Genomic DNA, 24620 nt, shown 5'->3' with positions numbered 1-24620 from the left:
TATAAAATATGAATGGGTCTCCAGCTACTAGATCATGAAATATAATCTCCATGGTTACATGCAGTACCCAATGCAAAAATTCATAATGAAATTTGTCTTTTTGTAATTAAAACCAGTTCTCCACGATTCAGGAACACTAACTTGAATTGAACCTTATAACAAAAGGATATTGCTAGTACACACCTTGTCATAATCTTCAAGTCGTATCATCTTTAATCTTGAGATAACATGATTTGCTGATACTCATGGCTCATTGATGACAAGGTTCAAGTCCAGTACAACCAAGATGATTACAGCAAAAGTAAAAACAATTACAAACAAAGCTTAAATTTTCATTTCATTTTATTTTTAATGAAATGCGTCTCAGACACAGCACAGCATTCTTCGACAATCATAAAATTAGACTTATTTCCTCTCAAAATTATATATTTTGCAGCCTCAATATAAACAATACCAATATCATATTTCTATCAGATAATTACATCCAGAAAACCAAAACATGATCTCACTTCATAGATATGCTCTATGTCAATTCATGTCAGAATACCATAAAATCAATACAAAATACTTATTCCATAATAATATATTACCACTATATCACCAATAATGGTGGTAGTAGTAGTAGTAGTACACTGTTTAAAAAAACCTGATTTTACAGGGGAAAAAATAAGATTTTGCAGAAAGCAATAACAGAATCGTTCTGTAAATTCATAAAACAGGAATTTTTCTGCAATTTAAAAGAACAGGTCTGTTTAAAAAGGGGAAAAGGGTGTTTTCTTAAAGTAAATTTGTAAGGTTCCATACACCACATACCAATTTCCTGTAAGATTACGCAATCTGGTAAGATTACAGGTGTTATCGTGACTCTGCTGCAGGAACTTCTTTTATTTTAAGGATAAATTTCTAACAGTGTAGTAGTAGTAGTAGCAGCAGCAGCAGCAGTAGTAGTAGTGGTCAGAGTAGTTGTTGCAGTCGTAGTAGTCACAGGTAGTTGTGAGCATTGTGGTAGCAGTGGTGGTAGAAGTAGAATTAGTATTTTCAGCTGGTGTGAATTTGTTTTTAAAATTATCTGCAAACCTTCATGAACAGTTGTGCAAAATAAATCAAAAAATTTAAGAACATTATTATCATAAATAGTAAGTAAAATAATATACTTTAAAAAGGAAACCCTTTGCATACAAAAATGCAATTTCGCACATTCATTAAACACCTTCATAACATTCAATTTTCTATCACCCTTGTATGGTAGAATAACAAATGACTAGTAGTATTATGTTTAAGTAGAATCTATAGAAAATCATCTGTCTTAAAGGTGAAATGAGGAAAGCAAGATAAAAAAGAAATATCAAACAACAAACATCAGCATTATCCCCTAAAATGAATTCAGCACATAGTAAATTAACAGCCTCTAAACAATTTGAGAACATAGTCAGAAAAGACTAAGGGGGTGTTGCAAGAAATGTAAATTTACAAGTAATAGATCAATTTAAATACAGAAGCAAATCAATTTGTACTTGTTGATGCAAGAAGCAGACCACCCATCAACTGCAAATTTGCAATAAAATGTGTGATTTTCAATTGATTTGGTGACCTGAAATTGGCTTGCATTCAATTGCAAGTAAGTTACAACACCCCATAAGATTTATTTTGAGAGTCAAGCAGTTCACGCAGGACTACTGCAATATGTTTACAGGATGCGTTGAGTGATATTCAAGAGCAATCACGTAGGAATCATTAAGTGGTCAAGTTGTTCTTCCAAAAGATGAAAAATTAGATTGCATGTTAAGTCTCATGTGCGCATTAGCACTCAATAATGAATTTTAGTCAGACCTCATTCTTTACAACACTCACCCCCAGGCACAGGGTTCGTGGTCAGTATCACATTCCCTAATAAATTCTCTTCATTGAAGTCATCTTTAGGTACCTTGTCTGTGCCATGTCTGTTAGCAGGAATCCCGCTTTAAAGACACCATGTGTCCTGTTTATAGTGGCTTTCCTGCACTCACCATTGTTTTGTCTATAATGAAGTACAAGAATTGAGAATCAAAGCAAGATTCCAGCGCAAAAGATGCATCACTTACTTTGACAAGGTGCCTCATCTTACTGCCAAATGATACATGTACAAATGTCTATGAGCATATCCCAAGAAGATAGTATAAATGTTCAAATTGATCACTCTTTTCCTTGGTGTACCTACAATGTACTGTAACACAAGACTTCTATTTCATTGGAACACAACTGCAAAATATTGCACTTTTGCTCTATGCAATATATACAATATATGATTCTTATAATGATGAAAGTAGATATCTTTCAATTCTATTTCTATGAGAGTTATACATACTGTAAATCAATCAATCAATCAATCCTAACAAATCCGATCTGAATGTTTATGTGGAATAACCCTGTGTACAACAATAATTGGCAAACTTCGGAACAGTTGCAAACTTGCATTTCGGTAGATTCACGATACGGACAAACCAATATACACAATGCCTCATGGTAAAAAGTCAATCTTATTGTTACATGCTAGTGCATGCATGCAATTATGCTTTGCTGGCCGTAGCAGTTCGGCCGGCTTGCATGAAATAATGCTGTTTACCAGGGTCCAGGAGGTGGGAGAGAAATTTGCTGCATATTTATTTGCGAAATTTAGACCCTTCTCGGTGATTTCTTCCTCGCTTTTGCCATATGGTTTTCATTTCTTAAGCATCACAGTCACAGTACACTAGCAGTGTGAGCTGCCAGCGCTTGAGAATAATGACAACGACCCCCAAGTTAGAAATTTGCCTGTCTGCTGCAAGTGATAGATGGTGCGCCGTATTGTGAGTCCATTGTATTAGCTCTAAAGCACTTCAAAACAATCATTGCTAGCAACTATTTTGTTCATTAAGGACATTGCATTACTGTAGAAGTGAGTTTCACATATTTCAGGAGTAAAGTTACATTCAAAACTATAATAGGATCTTTCCCAAGATGATCGCTCTGTCAATTCATTAAAAAACTTCTCAACTAGTTTTTAAATCATTTACAACAATGGATAAAGTCTCTACTTTTTTACTGCAGTATCAAAATAGATATCATAAATACATGTATACATTGTGGCTAGTAACATGACTATTACTGTTCAGCAGAGTCAAGGTGCAAGAAGGTGCTTCAGTTCTATGACAAATATATAAAATACATGTACATTGAGTCTGAATACTAGACTCTGATACCTGAATGTGATTTCTAAATAGTGCAACAAGACTTTAGGTCCTACACCCCTTTTTGAAACACCCCTTAGATCTGTTATACATCATTCATTTTAGGCTATGAATTAAAGATCTAAAGATTTTCAAATCAATCAAGGAAAACAAATCATGGAATATGCCGTCAGCATATAAGTTTTGGGTCTCCTCTTTTGGTTTTTGTTTCATTAAAAAAAAAATTATAATAAATTTTGCATTATAGCATGACATCTTTTATATATAAATTTAACTGGAAATCATTTTATTTCATGGGAACAAATTATTTCTTTTCGCTATTTTCGACTACAAATCATGTACATTATGTAAACAAAATATAAACATTTCTTAAATTCAATTCAATTAATGTACAGTTTCATTATGGCCCCTGAATATTACATATATTAAATCAAAACTATAGCATAATTTCATGCAAATAATATCAAAAGAAATGGTCAAATTTCAAATAAAATGATAAATAGCAGGATAAAATGACCAAAACCAAAGGATGAGTTCTAAAATATGACTGAATTTTATCAAATTTACAGCCAACTAGTCTTAGACCCCTGCTATAGCAACAGGCCAGGCTAGGCCAGTCCTGGTCGAGCAGTGAATACGCAGAGTGGACCCCAGCAGGACCGTTTTGTAGTGATGTCGGAGACAGGACGTCAGATCTGTTACCAAAGGAGTGAAAAAAGTTTGGAACCCGGTGTGTGTTTCCACCGCTCGATCAGGACCAACCTGGTCCAGCCTGGTCTAGCAGTAAGAGAGATTTTAAAGTAAAGTAAAACCACTCTTCACCTTCTTTTCCTTCATTAATTGTGATATTATTCTTTTCATTGTGTAATAACATACAAAAATATAAGATAAAAATTAGAAAATTTCTTCAATATAAATAAGTACCATGAATAATTTTCAAGATTTCTATTGACAAGAGAAAGGACAAAATTGTAGAGAGGGGACCCAACCTAGTCTTCAAATTCAATTTCCACTATAACATTTGTCCAATGAGGCAGTGGTATAAATTTCAATTTTCAAAACATACTGGTATTGCTTGATAAGTTAAACATACATACATTTTGTGCACTTATGACATGATAAGAGTTTACTCTTTATGTCCGCTATAAACGTTATATCAGAAAAAGATTGATAAACTTTGTTCACACTGCACATTGTGGATAACTATGATTCAGTCTGTAGCATATAAAAATAGTCAATTTTACTTTGAGAAATATGACCCTTGTCTCTATGATATGATGATTGGGTAACAGGCTCTGGGTTATCTTCAATAGTCAGTGATAAAATAAATCTACTCAGTGTCTGTTTTGATCAGATGATATGACCAAGCCTATATTTTGTACTGTATATGAATGCAAGTATCATTTATTTTAGTTTCTTTATGATAGGACGAGGTAGGTGTTTCAAACAGCGGCTTGTAAGTTATGAGCAAGTTTACAAAAATCTGGTGATCCTTTCTTAGGGACTATATTAAAGCCAATAGAAATCTGTGTGTATCACTTACGGTACACAATAAAGGATCACCAGACGTTTGTAAAGTCGCTCGTAACTTAAGAACGGCTTTACGAAACGCCCATCAGGTTTACCCAGTGTTACCAACTTTGAAAACAGGACCTGGTCTACAACATGCATTGCATAAGTCAATTTATTGTGACCTATAACTGGAAGACAAGACCAGGTCTATCTGTACTTGAGCTGTTTACACCAGTCTAATGAATGTGGTCTAGGATGACAGTATGACAGAAGCCAATCTTTACTTTGCAATGTCATACCTGTCCTGGTAACTATGCTGGTCCATCAATCATGGTATGGGAGTGGATGATAGGACCTGGTCTATCCCAGATACTAATATCGGTCTAACCAGCCTGGTCTATGGTTCCTCATCCATGATCTACTTGCTTCATAGGCAAGTAGCATAGCAGCATTGGCAGGGAATGCTCGTAAAATACAGGGATAAACACCACTGAATAGTGACGACACACCTGCAACCAGTAAACAAAATATATGGTGAGCAATGTATGATGAGGATATCTAAAGGGACAGTTGCCTCTATCCCATTGCCTTGAAAGTGTTTATTATGATCTACTTTTATATTTGAATATTTATGTTTGAAACCAAGAAATAGGTTTTACTGATGTTCTGTATAAAATTTGTGCAAGCATTTGATGAAAATTTAAAACATTTAAATTTGAAATAAAATACTGTTCGATTTGACTGAGAACGCCTATTTAAAGGGTTAAAACACTTCAGGAATTGACTTCCTAATGAAACATAATGCTACAGAGTCTTTAACATTTGGTCTTCTTTAGATGTACTGCAAGGTCAGAGGCTAAGGAAGAACACATCATCAAAGGAGAAGTTAGAAAGTGAAGAAGGCAAAGAAAAAGCCCTGGGAATTGAAAAATATACATGTGGGTAATATTTTCACATATAATCTTGGGTTAGGGTCTCATCTATCCAATGAAAGTAAAAGTTTTGACAGAATGTTACACTTGAGAGAGCACCGTCCATTTTTCTAAAGCTCGCAGAAATTTGTTTGCGCAGAAATGCTTGTTTTCACACTGTGTCAAGGGGAAGGGGCGAAATCAAACTTACCCTGCGAAACATTTCTCATACATTTCCCTTGCACTTTTAGTCTATTGAAATAAAACGGATACATTCAAGCATTTTGTAACAATTTTGCCACCCAAATTGAAATTTTAACACTTAGTAAGCACAATCTTAACGCCTTTTGTGCCAGCTCGATCTGAGGACATAACTGAATCTGAACCAAAGTTTATATCAGACAGATCCAGCAATTTTTCAATAAGTTTTTATCATTTAAAGTGGGTTTACATTTCATTTTTCATTTTAATACTTGTCTCTCCACACTTTTCCCAAGCTTGACAATGATTAACAAAATAAAAATCAAGCCTGAGCCATTTCATGTAAATCACAGCTCAGTGTAAAGCAAATATCGTCACGATGGCCTCGGTGTTTGGGGGAGTGGGGTGGGGCACAATGCACTCTTCAAAGTGTTTTGGGCAAGGAAACAAGTTTTAAAAAGGTAAAAGGTCAAATCAATTTTACTAGCTAAATTCCATGTGTTCTTCATGATTAAGGTCTACTTTTATTCGCATAACTATTTCAAAATTCTGCGCAATCATTTTTCACTAACTTTTCAAAAGTAAGTGGTGCTCACTCAAGCGGAAATATTTTTCAACAGTTATATTGTCATTTGCTCAGATGGATCTGTACCAATGTCAAAATGTGAAAAAATCTTCAGGATATTACAAATGTATAATTTTACAGGATTTTTTCTAAGTGTAAACTTTTTTTGATACGCACTGTATATAGAAATGCTCCCCCCACCCCATTGCAAATCTTCGACAAATTTTAATCTTAGAGTTTGCACATTATATGCATCTAGGTTACATTCCCATTCTTTTAAAATATATATTTTCAAATCTGAGTCAACATGTGTTTACAATTTGTGTGAAGACAATTGCTATGAAAATTGGCTGACATTGAACAAAGATCTTGTGAAAATTTACAATCAAACTCAAGAACTCACCTTCAACCTTGAGCATTTTTGTGAAAGTTGGCAGGAATCCGGGCATCTTGCCTACTAGTGACTGGACTTGAATTCTGGATTTGACAACATCAATGGGGTAGATGGCTATCCATAGAGATGAACCAGCTACGCCACCTGCTATAGTTAACCTTGTAAAACCTTTTAGAATAGAAAGATAACACATACATGATAATCAATGGGGCTATTTCATCAAGTGGTTCATAATGTTACACATGACCTTGGAATCAACGTGAACTACAGCAGAGTAAAAATATTTAACCCTTGTTTAAAAAATTGTTAAAAATACATGCATTCTCCCATTTTGAGGAAAGAAAAAAACCATTCCCATAAGTTGCTAAAAATTCACATCTTATCCATCATGATCTTATTATGATGATAGTGCCTCTTGGGCCCTCTTATTTCATAAAACAGGATGGTGAATGAACGGTGAATGAAGTTTGCTCCATTAAATAACCACTTACTTCCATCACCCGATTTCGAATTTTGTACTCAATCTCAATGGTGTTGATCCGCAAAAAGTTCTATTCATCTGGGGGGATATTACATAATACAAAGCGACATCCCCCCTAAATTAATAGAAAACGCGAGCAGATAGTATACAAATAGCGAATAGGCATGAGTGCGATGGTGCGATATTTCGCATGAGGTGAAAGAAAGATGCTCTATTTAACGAGGCATTAGCTGACATGAATGGAGCGTCTCTTTCTTTCACCTAATGCGAAATCTTGCACCGTTGTACGAATAAGAATATTCGCTATTTGTGTTGTACAACGTCTCAGAATTTAGCGAAAATATGAAAAAACCAAGAGTTTGTCCCTGCAGTAATCTATGAAAAGGGAGCAAAAAAATGGAAAGCGAAAACAAAATCCCACGAGCACACATGACCTTGGGCAGCATTGCGCATTTAGCCAGCAGGCTTATACGCGTATTCAGTTCAGTTTCAGTTTAGTTTATTTCACTTCCATTTTCTGATAATAAACATAACAAACATATATATACATATGTATGAAGGTACAAAACAGAATAAGTGTCATAAGAATACTTCAATAATCAATTAACAGATTCGTAGGAAATAGATGGAATGTATACAATTTTTTGTTCAAGATACATTTTGATTAGACAAATTATAGATTACAGTTAGCATGTGAAAATGAAAATGAGGGACTTATTAAAAAGCAAAGCTTGTAATTGTAAGTCCCTTAGGATAAATTTATAGTAATCTTAATCGTATGTAATTAAAAGTAAAGTAAGACAATCTAGACCATATATGAAGAACGGCAAAATAGGTTTGAATAACAAGAAAAGAAAAGGGGGGCAGTAACTACATAGGTTAGGGGATAAGGGAATATTAAAAAACTGGGGGAAAAAACAAAACAAAAAGAAACGATTATGTGTCCAGCAGAAAAGGAAAGGGGAGGAGAAAGAGAAATAGGGTCGAGAGGCAAGTATCGTGGAAAAGATTAAACAGTTCATGTGTGTCATACATTGTACTCATTAAGGAATGAGAGTTTTAGGTGTTTTTTTAAGGTGTTTATATTTCTATTTTGTTTAAGGCTTTGGTGAAGACCATTCCAGTATTTGGGACCTGTGTAAATGATGGTTTTTTGTGCGAGTGTGGTTCTAGTCAGAGGGGGGGTGATATTGATGTTGTATACATGTAACTTGTCTTGTAGGGTATGTATGGATGTCAGTGTTTTTGGTAAAGAGTGAAGTAATTGCGGTGGGTAATTTGTTTTTTGATAGCTGGAACATAAAAGTTCCAAGGTTCAGGAGATAGAGATCGTGGATTTTTAGTATTCTATTTTTTTTTTTATATCGGGCTTGCACCTTTACTGAGCACAATGAATTAAATCGTATTGTGACGTCACCTCCTAAGGCCGTGCAACGGTACATTTTGGATGGTACGTCTTTGTGAGCAACGGTACGAATGTTTGACATTCAGCCTCCCATTTGCTCACATACAACAAGCTAAGTAGGTGTTGTACAAACGCCCATGCTCAATCTGATGCTTATACCTGAACAGAATTGATGATCTGTTGTGAATACCATTTTGGAAAAGTGTGCATTATGCTTCAAATTGTGTGTGTACATGTATGTGTTTGATTTGGAGGATACATCAAATTTTGACATAAGTCCCATATATATTCTTTTTTACAGCTGTATATACACAGCATGTCTCTGAAATGTGGCTGTGAACTACTTGGTAATAATGCCGCTTTCTCGTGAAAGATACTAATTTTAATACTCTTCATTACAGATATACATGAAGCTGCATGAATCACGGTGCTATTAAAAAATAATACATGTCAAATATGTCACCAACAAAAGCTTGAAATCAGCTAAACATCATCTGGGCATTTTCACGGTAACTGACATTACACGGCACAATGTTTTCACACCTTCCATTGTGTGTATCTCTAAAACAACAAATGATGGGAGCTTGCTTTTGATAGAGTTAATAAAGTGAACCTTGCTGTATACTCTGATACTAAGTTTTCCTATGTAACCACATTTTTTTACGCATCAGCAAGCAAAAATGTGTCGGTAACTGACATTACGCAAAAGGACATGCAATTTCAGGGTGTTCATTAAAATTGAAATATCTCATGTCCCTGAGTAGATAGAGAAATAATTTGAATATGTAAATATACCTCCGTTACTAGGTTAAGATGTGTCAAAATATTAAACAATTCGTTTTTGTCTTTTGGGGACTATGATAATTTTTCCACAACCATGCTGGTAACTGACATTACGGTAACTGACATTACACTTAATTTGCCATTGAGATAACACATGGAAGTCAAATGTGTGGAATCATTGCATTTTATCTTCTGTGCAGGGCTTCACATGAAAGTGAGCTTGATGTGGAAGTATACCCGAGTTTTAGGAACATTTCAATGAAAAAACTTTTTCTTTTTCTTAATTCCTTTCTTTGATTTGAACATTTTTATCATTACTTGTCGGTAACTGACAATACACATTAACATTACCCAGTGCTATATGATTTTCAGAGGCATAATTTTCTTGGTACTTATATGTAAGGCTTTTTAAAATCATAAGAGTTTCATAATACTTCACATTTTTAATAATCAAAAGATAAGAAATGTATGTTTTACTTACCCGGGGGGGGGGGGGGGGGGGTGGGTCATAGCAGCTACATGTTTTCCTATAGTAATTTAATATTGCATTGACTGTACTACATGGATTTTTCTGACTATACACCCATAATATATTCATCAGTTTTATATTGACTTTTTAAACCTTTTCCTTCTCCAACCTCCCCCTCTCCTCAAAAAAGGCAAAATTAATAAGGGTCTCCTCCCCTAGGCTACATGTACCCCTCCCCCGAATCTCATGCAGCCATGTAGTTTTAGTGATTTCTATTCTGGTCAGTGCAAGCAATGCTTGTTCATATCTGTCGGATTTCAATTCTCTTCATAATTTGTTTAATCATTTTCTTTGCTAATTTCTTTTATAAGCTGTCAACAAAAAATAAACTCCAGCTTCTAAACTGAAACTGAACTATTTGTAAATTAGAAAAAACACCACAGTTTTAGTAGATCCATGCAACATTGATCAGAACTGTCAAATTTCACTTTTCATCTATACTTATAAACCAAAAACAAAATTGTATCACACATCCACACTACTAACAGGTATAAAATCCAGGAATTTACTTTTAGCGAGGCAATGCTCAAAAGAATCCTAGAAACTAAAAAAGGGACCCTGGAAATCCCCTTCATCACAATGTTAAGCTTAAAAAATGTTGCAGATTTAGGCAATAGGTTGGGAAAAGTACCACCTACCCCCCCCCCCCCCGAAAACCAAACAAAAAATTGTCTGATACAAACAATTAGGTACTAGGTAAAGTGCATGTACAAAACAATTTCATAGTATTTTTTTTTGCACGATGGGAATGCAACTGATTCAGCCCCCCTTTATGATCTTGGCCGTCGATCGCGCGATCGCAACGAAAATTGGCACGCGCTTTACCCATGGCATTATCTACAAAACTATAAAATCAAATTGTGCAGAAAATCTCATTGCTGATTAATTATGCTAATTTATGCATAAAATCATAAGTTTGATCTAATTAATAAAATAATGACCCTAAAATGCTAATTTTTGTTTCACATACTCTAGATAGGCATCTGATCAAATTTATTTTTCAAAAATTTCAACATCACATTTATTTTCTTATGTATTCTATTGATTTTTAAATTTCTGATGTATTTCTTTGTTTTTTGGACTTTGTTTTTTATTGTTTTTTCAATGGATATTGTCAGGGACTTTATTTTGGCACTATACAAGATAAAATTAATTGATTTTAAAAGTAAAAGGAAAAATAATGATACATTTTATGAATTTTGGCTGAAAACACTACAGTATTTGCATTGAATTTGTACACAAATTCACGTTTTTTAGTAATTTTGGGTCTGCATGCACTTACAAAATGTTGCGTAATTTCGGAACCGTGTACCCGGGGGTCACAATTTTGGTCTCAGAAGTTGCTCGAGACTTGAAGGTAAAAAGTCAGCTAGCGACGCGGTCAAAAACATTCGAGCAGTGGATTTATCGCGAAAAATGTCGAGGAGGGGGGGGGGGGCTGAATCAGCCCCCCCCCCCAGTCTTCTTAGGGTTAGATAATAAGTATACAATATTTCTTCACCATAAAATTGACCACATATTTGCATTTCAATATTGGTAACCAACGTTTTATCATGGTAACTGACATTACATCTCGGTAACTGACATTACATTTTCCACTTGGTAACTGACATTACATATATTTAATGGTACCCTATTGCTTCATTGTTAATTGGTAATCTTTAATTTTGGTGTAGAAGGGAGGGGTGTTACCTAGAGAGGAAATCTACCAAGTTTCATATAATATATCCTCTTTTCCAGGAAATGAGAAAAAAAAGTTCATGTTTTCGGTAACTGACATTACATACCATATCACATACTTCATCAATGTTTTTTTATCAGATGAATGAATTACTGGTGTTTCTTTCTGTGGGATTTTAAAAAGTGATATAATAGCGAGCTAAATCAAAGGCAAAAACATCATGATCAAACCTGTTCTTTAAAAATCTGTCAAAACAAAACATGTATCAATATACTATTTTCAACACTAATTTGTATCCATACTTTGGCAGCCATTTTGAAATAAAAAATGGCTGCCAGAGTCGGAAAAAATGTTGTCTCAGAAACTTCAGGTCTTGTTTTATTAAAAAACATAAAGCATTTGACATGAATATCAACTTTATTTTTTTGCCTCTGTGTCCATCTGTGGTGAAAATGCCCATCTGATCAACTCATATGAAAGAGACAGTAAAGATTTGGAGAGAGCAAACTTCTTCACTGAGTTATCATCAATATTCCTTCATTTAAATGGGGATATATGCAAACATTTCTGCCTAATTAATGGTTCTGCTTCAGAGAATTGGCAAGCGAGTGAAGAAGACGCCAAATGCCATTTTCATGATTTTCATGAATGCAAGATGCCGAAGACCAGTGTACACTGGATGGTCCCATTTTCAGCAAGGATGGATCATGTTGACGATGAATAGTGACGATTGCAGTAGTGGAAAATGCATTTGGTGGATCTACGGTTGACGAAAACCAAGATTGTGCTTTGTGTGAAAACAGCTACTGAAAACAGAATAAACGTCATTGAGCAATCACAAACAAACAGGGGTAATGGTCTACATGCAGCTCTTGATCCCACCTTACACCATTCAGCCATTTTATGTTTAAACCACTGTCGTGTCCACTAAATTTGAATATTCCACAAGCAAAAGCTTGAATGGTAAGAGAACTTTCATGTTCAGGGGGCTTCATGCTGGAACTCACCCCCAATTCAACTGCAACAATGTTATACTACTACCAGCTTCAAAAATGCTTTTAGTTAATGATTTTAGTTAATGAATGGCAATGGAGACAGGGAGGGGTTTCTTACCATAAGTTTGCAATTTCTTTTGTTTTTGTAAGCATTGTTAATTTTACTTGATTTATTATCTGATATGCTTGTGTGCATTATATTTGTGCATGAGAGAGTGTGTGGGTGTGGAGTGTGGTTATGTAGAGATTATTTAAGTGTGATCAAATGAATTCAGGACAATTACATAAAATAAACAGAGTTGAAAGAGGGCAAAGAATACTATTCCTATTTGATTACAGGAAAGAATATTGGTTGCAACTTCTAACAGACACATAAAAAAAATTGTTTTCCAAAAAGAGAAAATTTAGGATGAACATTCTACTTACTTAAATCTTCTTTAGTTTTTCCTGGCGGTGTAAGTAATGTCTTGCTTAACTCATACCCAAAGAAGAATGCAAAGTACCCCGGCATCTCTCTTAACCATGTACTAGTGAGACCTTGGAACAAGCCTAATGGTCCATCTGAACGTAGAAGATCTTTGGTGACTTGCCATGGTCCTCTGCATGGATATAAACATAAAATGACAAAAAATATATATAATTACAAAGAGAAAACTTTTGATGTTCACTTTGTTACCTAAATAGATAGAACTACATGTACATCAAAGAACTTTTCGTCAATTTGAAACAGAACCGGTCTGAATAACCATCATTCAACTAATATTGACTTTGGTATCATAATTCATTACAGATAATATTTAACTATTACATTTCAGACAAATCCATATTTATTACTCAATTTAATTTCAGTTAATCTGCAGTCTTATTAAAGACTTTGGAAATGTAGGAGCACAGCTTCATTACACTAATCCATACAATGAGAAAGAATGAAAATATTTACACACTCAAGTAACACAATACTAAAAAATAGTAAAAATAGTCAAATCATTCTTTGTTCATTGAGAGGTTAAGGCTTGATGGTGGTGCTTGTAAATGTAGACTCAAATGTAAAGACAGTTTTATAACTAGTGCCCAATATTTAAAGATTGCTTAAAGCGACCTTCCATTGACAAATCATGGGAAAATCAAGGCTAATCTCAGAACAGAGAAGGAATTCAAGCCTTTCACTCGGACTGGGGGTGTTATGCAATAGACGCTGGCATGTCTGGGAGATCGACTATAATAGGAGAGCAATTCTTAGTAGACTAACCAACCAGAAGTAAACTGCGCGTTTTCACTTTGAAACAGGTAACTTCACAGAGGTTATTTATTTTGGTTTAGCAATCAAGAGACCTGCTAAGAGTCTAAGAATAGGATTGTTGGAAACTAGAACTGCGACGACCTGAAGAAACGATCGCGAGTTCGGTCAAATTTGTGCTGTCTGAACTTTTATCGCATTAGTCCAGCAGGCTCTCATGAAGGACGAATTATATTATGCGATTCAATTGGCCTTTTGCAAATTTCGTACTGATTCAATTTTCCCACGATTTATCAATGGCGGGGCGCTTTAATTCAAAAGTAATTGTGTAAATATATTAATGATACACAATGTGATATAAATATATGACCTTACACTTTCTTTCGTAGAGAGTCTGACGTTGACATGACCTCACTCATAGCCTGCATACGGCATTTGATGAGCTCTGTCGGACATAGCACCAATGATGAGAAGAAAGCTGCACATGACCCACTGAAAGCCTTTTGAATGTTTGTCAAGTCTTTTTCATCCTTTGTTCCTACTGCCTGACAGACAGCTTTCTGGCAGAGTCCATAACACATGAATAAAACAGCTGTTTCACCAACGATAGCTGCTAGAGCAGGGGTGGTGCCTTCAAACAATCCTCTTACCCCTTCCCGTCCCACTGTGTCCTTCAAACAATGCATTGATCCCCTATATAGCTGGGGGTATGTCTGCATTTTCACCTTGATTGTGTCAAATGGCTGACCGACAAAAGTGCAGGCTACTCCACCTGTAATGAACAAACAAAAAAAGAAAATATGTATGTCATATATCTTTATATCCTGCACAGGGGGCATGAAATGAACCCCTAAAAAAGTTCTGAAACTAAAGTTTGAGGGATGATAAATTTTGCTGTTACTGAACTGTGAATGAAACCAAAATCAGAGGATAAAAATTGCACTTTTCCTCTTTACAAGGCTGCACCATCTGTTGCGATTATGAAATAATGGAAATTGTAGTTACCTTTAGGATAAAGCCACAAGTGAAAATGTTGCAAAATAGGTTCTCCACTTTGTTTTAAATATGCAACACGTTTTAATTTTTTTGGCTTTAGAGGTTACAGTGAACATTTTGCAAACATGTCCTAGGTGTAATGCCAGTGTTTTTTTTAGTTTTTTTTAAATCAATGAAATTTGGTTTAAATGTTGTTCAGGTGGTCATTTGTGAAGTGTAGGGACATTTATTGTGCTCTACCCTTTCTTTGGGAGATGGACTTTGCCTTCATTAATACAGTGTAGTAGTGTGAGGGAAAAGCTCTGAATTTCTGAATGATCCTTTGTAACATTATTCCAAAATAATAACATCAATCCATTATGCAAATGAGAATACATCATGAGTGGGCACGATAAAAACAATTGAGAATTCAATACTGAAAACTACAAAGCTTGCAACATCCTATTTTGACAATGCTTCATATTTATCATAAAGGTGCATTCCATGATTACATAAGCATAACAAAATAAACATCACTATACAGAGGAATAATCATATTTTACAATTCACATGTAATGATTGAGCAAGAAGAAATTACACCTTCTATTTCAGTTGCATTTTTTTTTAGAGGATTACAACCTCCAAATAGATAACTAAAATAAGATAATACGTTGCGAGTGCATTCAAATATTAGGACAATTTTGGTGCACTAGGCTGCCACTTGTCTTTGAACAATGTACGTTTTCCATATATATGAGGATATTAGGTGTGAGACAAACCCTCATACTGGTGATGAATTCACCATTTGTGTTATATTAGTCTTACACTGTTACATTCATTATCATCATCATATTCGTCATCCCCTTAAACCACTCATACCTATAGCACCAGCTGTAAAATCTACCGATGCCTCGTACAATTCTAACATCCTCTTTGAAGGAGTCATGGGAGAAGGTTGACCAGAACTTGGTGATGAGGACATTCCCTCCATGTTGAGCTGAAAAAGAAACAAGACATCAAAGAACATTTTGAACACATTCAGACAGGGTTGATGTAAAGGCATTATTAATGGGGGGGGGGGGCACCAAAATGTTAAATTTAGATTTTAGGTTTTAAAAATATGGTTGTTTTATAGTTACAGGAAATACATGTGTATCTCTTTTCCATATCCTGGCTTTATTTTTCTCATCTTTCCATTAACGCCCACAATCATTATGTTGCATATTACGCCAGTTTAACTTAAAGATTGACTTGATCTTATAACTAAAGATTTTAGCCATGAACCAGCAGGTGCAATACACATACTCTTTGACAAATAGTGAATTGATTTTAACATGCATAGGTTGTGGCTCTCCTATACAAAAAATACTTCAATCGGCCGATAAATATCATGAATTGTAAAATACTTGCATTAGCCAATAAATATAATAATATTTTATAATATCTATTGGCTAATGCAAGTATTTTACAATTCACGATATTCATCGGCCAATGGAAGTATTTTTTTTTTAATTTAAATTGGCACTGCTCACGATATCGTCGCCCTCTCTTATACGCGTCTTGTAACTAGGCTACGAACAAAGACGGAAATATGGCGACAAGATCATCTGTGAGTATCTGCTCATCTTCTTACATGATTTTTCTTAATATTTGTATCATTTTTCGTGTAAAAATAGGGTTATAAGTGCCTAATGGGGGGAAATCAACTTCTTTTCCATTTACAAAATTGTGTCATAAGTAAGTTAAACAAATCAAGTATTTTGGAGCAACATTGTTGTCTCCAAAATATTCGCCTGTGTGTGCACAGTGGCAAATTGTCCATAGACTGTGTACAACGGATAGACCGTCTCCGCTCAGCGAATCGGAGACCACTGATTGGCCAATCGCGCAGATCACGTCATGACTACGTGGTCGCCATAATAATTGCTTCGGACTGCGTGCGAAAGTATCAATAGTGATAACAATATCCGGTCACATTGTCTACGCGGGAAATGGTCTTGGTTCGTGATCGGATCGCTCCAGTATCGATCGAAAATTATCGAGACGCTGCAATTTCATGCATATTCACACGACGCTCCGAAACCCGGAAATCAATTGACTTTGTGCACGTTGCGATAGACTCTACAAACTCCAACGAACACGATGCCATATCGACGCTAATTCGTAAGATTTTGACGGAAAAGCAAAAAGTAATCGAAATTTGCTTACCTGTGCGGTATCGGTGAGAAAATAGATCCTCTGAGAATACCTTTCATCATTCATATAAAATATAGGAAAGTGAAATTCTAGGTCGATTTTGGTACGAGGTGATAGAGAATGGCACACTTGTTTTGGTGGAATACTGTGTGGGGCAATGGAAGGCGTGCACTGCGCTAGATAGCTGGCAGCCGTCTAGGAGTTTTTTAACATTAAAAAAAAAATTCTCCTCGTACACAGACGGCTCGCTATCGTGCAGCCACCATTAGGGGGTTAACAATGCAAAATCCCCCCGACGGGGCTTATTGATTTTTGTCTTTATTTCATAAAAATATATAAAAATAACTGTACCAAAATAAAGATTATGATTCCGTTTTGGCCTGAAAAGCACCAAAACAGAGAAAAATAAACTTAAAAGGGAAAAAAAAGTGACTTACTTCGGTTGTCGCGCAACTTCACTTCCCCATTTTATCCGAACTTAATACATAAACATATGGCTATTGAGTCCCTGTACAGATTGCACTAGAACTTCGGTCTCTGTATTTGGTGAGTGGAGCCAACGGAGTTCAGCGGAACAACCAACATAACAGAGACCGAAGCTTTTGGTCTAGCACTGCGCATGCTTACTATATTTTCATTCATAAATTGGCTCTCGGCAGTGGCTGGACAGTAGAGGCGCACGGCCAATATGGGAGACTCTCTCCAATAGGGGAGACAATCTCCCACATTGGAGACTTGCTTTGCAAAAGGACAAAAGAAACAAGACCAACAAAAGCATGATTTTTTCCACCCAAAATTTTGTCTCACTGAGGTCAGAAGCCCATTTGTTTTGTGTGTGATTGACAACAAAAATCCTTATCAAAACAAAAGTAGTCGGTGAATATTTAAAGTAGACGGTGAAAAGGGGTAATTTTTCATGAGGAATCTGCTTATCACATTCTTATTTGCCGCCAAGGTAATCCTTTTGCAGCAAATGTAAACAAAGGAAATTGGACTCCAAAACTGGAGACTGTCTCTGAAATTGGATACCCAAATTCTTTACAAAAGTCTCTGATATTGGAGATAATCTCCCACATTGGAGACAGTCTCCAATATTGGCCGTGCGCCTCTACTGCTGGATGACGTCATGTAATAAGCAAAATGTACACGCCCGCTAGCGTTGAATGCACCGCTATCCGTTCTATAATAGTATACAATTTGCCACTGTGGTGTGGGCCTATGCTTTGCCGACCCAGGCTTCATGGGGAGTAAGCCTACGTATAGTAGAAATAATTTTACTCCCCAGAAGCCTCCAGGCTAGCTATTGTGCAGCCACCATTAGGGGGTTAACAATGCAAAATCCCCCCGACGGGGCTCATCGATTTTTGTCTTTATTTCATAAAAATATATAAAAAGAACCGTACCAAAATAAAGATTATTATTCCGTTTTGGCCTGAAAAGCACCAAAACAGAGAAAAATTCACTTAAAACTAAAACTTTAAAAGGGGAAAAAACAGTGACTTGTCTTACTTCGGCTGTCGCGCAACTTCACTTCCCCGTTTTATCCGAACTTAATACATAAACATATGGCCATTGAGTCCCTGTACAGATCGCACTAGAAATAGAACTTCGGTCTCTGTATTTGGTGAGTGGAGCCAACGGAGTTCAGCGGAACAACCAACATAACAGAGACCGAAACTTTTGGTCTAGCCCGCGTCACGCCCGGGGCAGGGCAGGGATGTCACTGCCCGAGCTTCACTGGCTTTGCCTTTGCCTGCACTGCAGTCGTCATTCTCAACCTAACTTAGTAAAAGTGACTGTGAGTCTCATTCAGTCTCTGACCTTACTCAGTCAGCTAAGCTAAAAAATGGCTAGTGTGCTAATGATTACATCTTCAATACATAATGCACCATAAACCAAATTACTAATAATACTATTTTAACTTACCAATGTTCAAGGAATCTCACTCAAGAAAGAGTTTCAGGCGCGCGATAGATAGGGTACTTGTCCCATAAATTCGACTGTGAATGATAGAATGGTATCTTGGAGTAAGTAAATAAAATGGAAAAATGCTTTTCGATCAGGAGCAATAAGTGAGAAAGAGCGGGGAAGAAGATGCAGAAAGTGACCATCCAGGTCTTTAACAAAACAAAATAGTAATGAACCTTTTATAGATAATTTTAAGGCTTGCGAATGTATCAATAGCTCTTTTGCGATTTTTCTTGACGGTGCAACTGTCATCTTTCCTTTAAAAAAAAATATTTTGGAAGTTCAATGTCACATTTAGCCGGGCATTTAGCATGACCCTATAGTTTGTAACAATACTTTCGGAGATAAACAACAACAAAAAACAAACAAACACAAAAACGCTCAGTAATATTCTACAGGTGGTTGCATGGAGTGAAGTATTCTGGGAGAATATGCAGAGTTTGATAATTTTTTTCAATGTGATACCATGCCTATTTTCTGTTCATTTATATGCAAATCAGTTCAGTCAAAATAATTATCACAAGGGCCTATATAGATTATAGTTTATAAAATCAAATCAATTCTCATTTGCTGTTACATACAATAATGTAATACATTCAAAATGACCCTATAGATTGTAGTGACCAGATGGATCAGACCCTAGTGGGCAATGCGAAATTAGAGAGAGAGATTGATGGTATGCCTAAACAAAATTGAGTGACGTGATACCTGTTCAAACCAGGAGCGGATCCAGGATTTTCCAAAGGGGGGGGGGGGGGCAAATTTTTTGGAGGAAAATTTTGACATGCAAAAAAAAAAAAAAAAAGGTTTTCAACCACAAATTAAGGATATTTCGTACATTCAATTTCAAAAAGGGGGCACACCTCTGTTTTAATGCCATTTTTGTCTCACCTGCATAGCAGAGTGAGACTATAGGCGCCGCTTTTCCGACGGCGGCGGCGGCGGCGTTAACACCAAATCTTAACCTGAGGTTAAGTTTTTGAAATGACAGCATAACTTAGAAAGTATATAGACCTAGTTCATGAAACTTGGCCATAAGGTTAATCAAGTATTACTGAACATCCTGCCTGAGTTTCATGTCACATGACCATGGTCAATGGTCATTTAGGGTCAATGAACTTAGACCATGTTGGGGGAATCAACATCAAAATCTTAACCTAAGGTTAAGTTTTTGAAATGTCATCATAACTTAGAAAATATATGGACCTAGTTCATGAAACTTATACATAAGGTTAATCAAGTATCACTAAACATCCTGCATGAGTTTCACGTCACATGACCAAGGTCAATGGTCATTTAGGGTCAATGAACTTTGGCCGAATTGGGGGTATCTGTAGATTTACCATCATAACTTTAAAAGTTTATGGATCTGATTCATGAAACTTGGACATAATAGTAATCAAGTATTACTGAACATCCTGTGCAAGTTTCAGGTCACATGATCAAGGTCAAAGGTCATTTAGGGTCAATGAACTTTGGTCAAATTGGGGTATTTGTTGAATTACCGCCATAACTTTGAAAGTGTGTTGGTCTAGTTCATAAAACTTGGACATAAGAGTAATGAAGTATCACTGAACATCCTTTGCGCATTTTAGGTCACATGAACAAGGTCAAAGGTCATGTAAGGTCAATGAACTTTGGCCACGTTGGGGGTATTTGTTGAATTACCATCATATCTCTATAAGTGTATGGTAGACAAGACCAATATGGGGAGAACTTGAGTTCAAGGAGCATTTTGGGGTAAAAGTTGGGAACCGGTCTATTTCACCTAATTTGAATGTGCTGAATCTGATAAGACCGGTTCCCAAGCCAATTTTTCATGTTTTGACCACCTAATTTGCATAAACAAAATGGCTGCCAAATTGATAATTTATAATCTTATTTCTACACTATTCTTTTATAAGAATCGCTTTCACCGATATGGATACTGCAAAATCCTGCATACTGAACATGTACCATTCGGGAAAATTTGTTATGTCTGTTTCCAGCTAATTATTTATGCAAATTTATGCATATTTTGCAATATTATGCTATAATTTGATAATTACACTTAATTTTTTTATAGTTTTGTGTACAAATAGCATTTGTATCATTGTGATAATTGTTTGGCCCTTAAATATATAATACTCAGTCAATTTTATATGTATTTTATTGTTCTTTGATATTTCTTTTGTGTTCTTGTATTTTCTGCCATTTGCTTTGTATATGTTTGATATGAGATCTTTAAAAAATAACATCAATGGCAGACAAATTTTAAGCTTCAATGATAGAATCATTTGATAAACTTCTTTTGCCACAACTGTTAATTGTACTCAGGAACAAATACACACACATGCTCACACACCCACACCTGTATATAGAAAGTAATATACTTGCAAGGTATATTAGACATGCCCAATATAAAAACATTGATGCTGATCCTAGATCCTAGATAATCATAACAATTACCAAATTCAATGAACCCGTAAGAAAAGAAGAGTTAGAAGTTGGAAAACCTGTAATCATGCTGAACTTAAATTTCTTGAAATTTAAGTTATTTAGTTTTTTATAACAGATCTAATAATCAATTTAACGTATGATTTACGCAGTGCAGTTTATTAATCGGATATAAGTAGCAGTACATCCTTGTAGCAAAATTATATCTTTGATTCAGCTCCATCAGAACTGCAACTATGGCAGTTAATCAAAGAACAATTTGTAATAAATGCAAAGGGTCTGTATTACTGGATAGCTTACAAATGTTTTTGGTCATTACTGATTTATTTGTTTATTTATTTGGCAACGATACATTTCCCCCCAGTCAACCATCAAAGTGATAACTGAAAACCACAGCTTCTAACCAGTCCTTGCCTTGGAAGATTCTTTGACGAACGATACTGAATACAGAAGAGGAAATGATAAAAAAAACATGGGGCTAAACACAGATTCCATGGTAAAAACATGGGAAAAACAAGGTTTCCAGCCCAGTCCCTGCCCAATGCAGAACAAATTTTCACAGTGTGTCCTATGGTTAAAAAGTGCTAGAAATGCCTGTTGAAGGTAAACCAACATGGAGACAGTTGCAGAAGTCCGGTCTAGAGGTTATCCGGTCATGGATGATATTTTCCGCACCACCGCATGTAAGACAATGTCTGATCTCAGCAATTCTGTGGAGGAGGTAAATATGCAGATTGGCAGACATGTGATGTGTGTTTCTTCATGCTCATTGTTCTATCAAAGACTACGCCAAGAGATCTAGCCTTGCATACTAAGATATGTAGCTTCCTCGCCTATTAATACTGGAGTTGTAGTCATAATAATTACGCATATATGGAGCTGACAAAACAAGATACTTCGCTTTTTACTGTTAAGCTCCAGGAAGTTGACCTTCATCCAACATCGAATCCTCAATGGCAGCACCAACAACAGCAGCTGCACGAACCTCTGTATCTTTAACTTTTAGATCAAAAGTGAGGTATACAGCTGGATGCCATCAGCATAGAAGTGTATACCAAGACCATGTTGCCACATTATAGAGCCAAGAGGAGTGATGTACAGTTTGAAGAACAAGGGACAAGGACAGACTCCCAAGGAACTCCATATCAAAGGGTAGTCACAGGAGACTGCATGCCAGTGATGAATACAGCTTCATACAGCTCTATTGGCAAGGTAAGAGGAAACCTGCAATTGGAGTGCAGAATCATCAATTCCAAAACAGACTGTCAGTCTCCCAAGAAGAATGACATATTCACTGGTATCAAAACCGGTTGACAAGTCAAACATATTAACTTAGGCAACTGCTTTCCTCATAGAAAGAGAAATCCTGGCTCTACAATCGAAGAAATTCTCGACCTAGACTTTGATGGTGATATCTCAGACTCGCATGCAGCCTATCAGAGCTGTGTAAGCTATTGGATGCTGTTGGATTTAATACCGATCAAAAGAAGTGGATTAATAATCACCTGAAGGAACGCCAAACATGCCAGGAACCCACCATCCTCTGAAATATATCTTCGCTATCAATTTGAAATAGTCTATCTTATGAAGATATGAAGATGTGTGAATATTAGAAGTTCGATAAATGGACTAGAAGACATTAGGCAATTCACTGCGGTATTGAAAAGGTGCACTTCGAGCATTTTAACACCTGGAACTACATCTGGTTAGACAGCAGATTCTCTCTCAAGACAAAAATTTAGGTTTTGTTTATGGATTTGTGACATGAGAATCGGACATATCTCATGAACACAAACACGATGACTTCGATACGAACTGCCTCCGCAGAATACTTGTACTAAATTGGTTTGATTCAACAATTAGAGATGACTTTTATAATATGAGGCTGCCCTATCAATCAAGTCATCCAATGGAACACCAAATCGATGATAACTGACATTGATCATTCAACACCCGCCGCCGAAGGTAAAGGTGTATATCAAGCTGGGGGGAGGCTGGATGCCTCTAAGTTGGATGAAGCGGCAATCCTAGATAGGTAAGGTGCAGTACTGCATTGGAAAAGATATATTATGGAGATGCACATGTAATCCGTTAATGAAGTCCAATGATAGAAAAATTGTTATTAAAAGGATATCCACTGACTTATTCGTTGTGGAACTTTAGAACATCACAGTATGGCTTTTATAACACGGAAAACGGTCTAATTGGTAGGCAAAATGAAAAATTAGATGAATTATATGTGGGTTCAGTTCTGATTTTTTTTCAAAATTGGGACAATTTGACAAGCGTAATGGAGAGAAACACAGGACATCTCATTTTCAGCAGACTGTTTTCACTTCATTTTGCTGAAGAAAAACACTAAATATATATACATGTATGTGTGATCAGATTCTGTTGGTCAGGAACATAACTACTCCAAAGGATATTAAATGCAACTGATTGACTATTAGAAGTTGAGAATTACAGTACTGTTATGATTCAAATTTAATAATTCATCATCTAAAATTGTAAATATACGTGCAGGAGTTTACCTTTGTATGCAGATGTGGGTTTGGGAGTGGGTGCATCTGTTTATGCCCATGGATATATACGAATAAAAAATTTAGAAGTTAATTAAAAATTAAAAGTGATTACATAATTAAATCATTGAAGATTATTATTTTCTGCCATTGATAATCAATAATTTGGCAGATCCCATAACAAAACATGTACAAAACAAAAGGTACAAAATACAAAGAAATACATAAGAAATTCAAAAACAATAAAATACATTATTATTCACTGTGATATCATATTCTAAGGGCCGTACAATTATTTATAATGATTTAAATCTCTATTTGTACCAAAAATATAAAAATTCGAGCTGAAATTATCAAATTATAGCATAATGATCCAAAATATGCATAAATTTGCATAATTAATTAGCCGCAAACAAAAATAACAAGTTTTCCCGAAAGGTACACGTGCGTATGCAGGATTTTGCAGTATTCATGTCTGTGAAAGCGAATATAATTAAAGAACATTGTCGAAATAATATTCTGAATTGTCAATTTGGCAGCCATTTTGTTTATGCAAATTAGGTGGTCAAAACATGAGAAATTAGTTTGGGAACCGATCTTATCAGATTCAGCATATATGAATTGTG

General features: G+C 35.7%; 1 protein-coding gene across 1 annotated transcript; it reads right to left on the bottom strand.

The window, feature by feature from the left end:
* Positions 1-324: 324 nt before the first annotated feature.
* LOC129259919 (mitochondrial ornithine transporter 1-like) lies at positions 325-19102 on the bottom strand. Its single transcript, XM_064114231.1, has 6 exons — positions 18998-19102; positions 15755-15872; positions 14276-14672; positions 13090-13262; positions 6799-6957; positions 325-5227 (listed from the first exon to the last, which is right to left on the bottom strand). The coding sequence occupies exons 2-6, from the start codon at positions 15864-15866 to the stop codon at positions 5091-5093; spliced, it is 978 nt and encodes a 325-aa protein (XP_063970301.1). The 5' UTR covers positions 15867-15872; positions 18998-19102; the 3' UTR covers positions 325-5090.
* Positions 19103-24620: the final 5518 nt, after the last annotated feature.

This window comes from Lytechinus pictus, unplaced genomic scaffold, assembly GCF_037042905.1.
Source record: "Lytechinus pictus isolate F3 Inbred unplaced genomic scaffold, Lp3.0 scaffold_19, whole genome shotgun sequence".
Lineage (NCBI taxonomy): Eukaryota > Metazoa > Echinodermata > Echinoidea > Temnopleuroida > Toxopneustidae > Lytechinus > Lytechinus pictus.
Note: the sequence above shows the minus strand (reverse complement) of the source record. Positions and strands in the feature narration are given on the sequence as shown.

What these genes read in the sequence shown, in the direction of transcription:
- LOC129259919 (XM_064114231.1), bottom strand. Translation starts at nt 15,866, where the DNA reads ATGGAGGGAATGTCCTCATCACCAAGTTCTGGTCAACCTTCTCCCATG. An exon ending in GACTCTCTACGAAAGAAAGT is followed by an intron (nt 13,263 to 14,275) that starts GTAAGGTCATAT and finishes ATATCCATGCAG; the next exon opens with AGGACCATGGCAAGTCACCA. An exon ending in AAAAATGCTCAAGGTTGAAG is followed by an intron (nt 5,228 to 6,798) that starts GTGAGTTCTTGA and finishes TACTGGTTGCAG; the next exon opens with GTGTGTCGTCACTATTCAGT.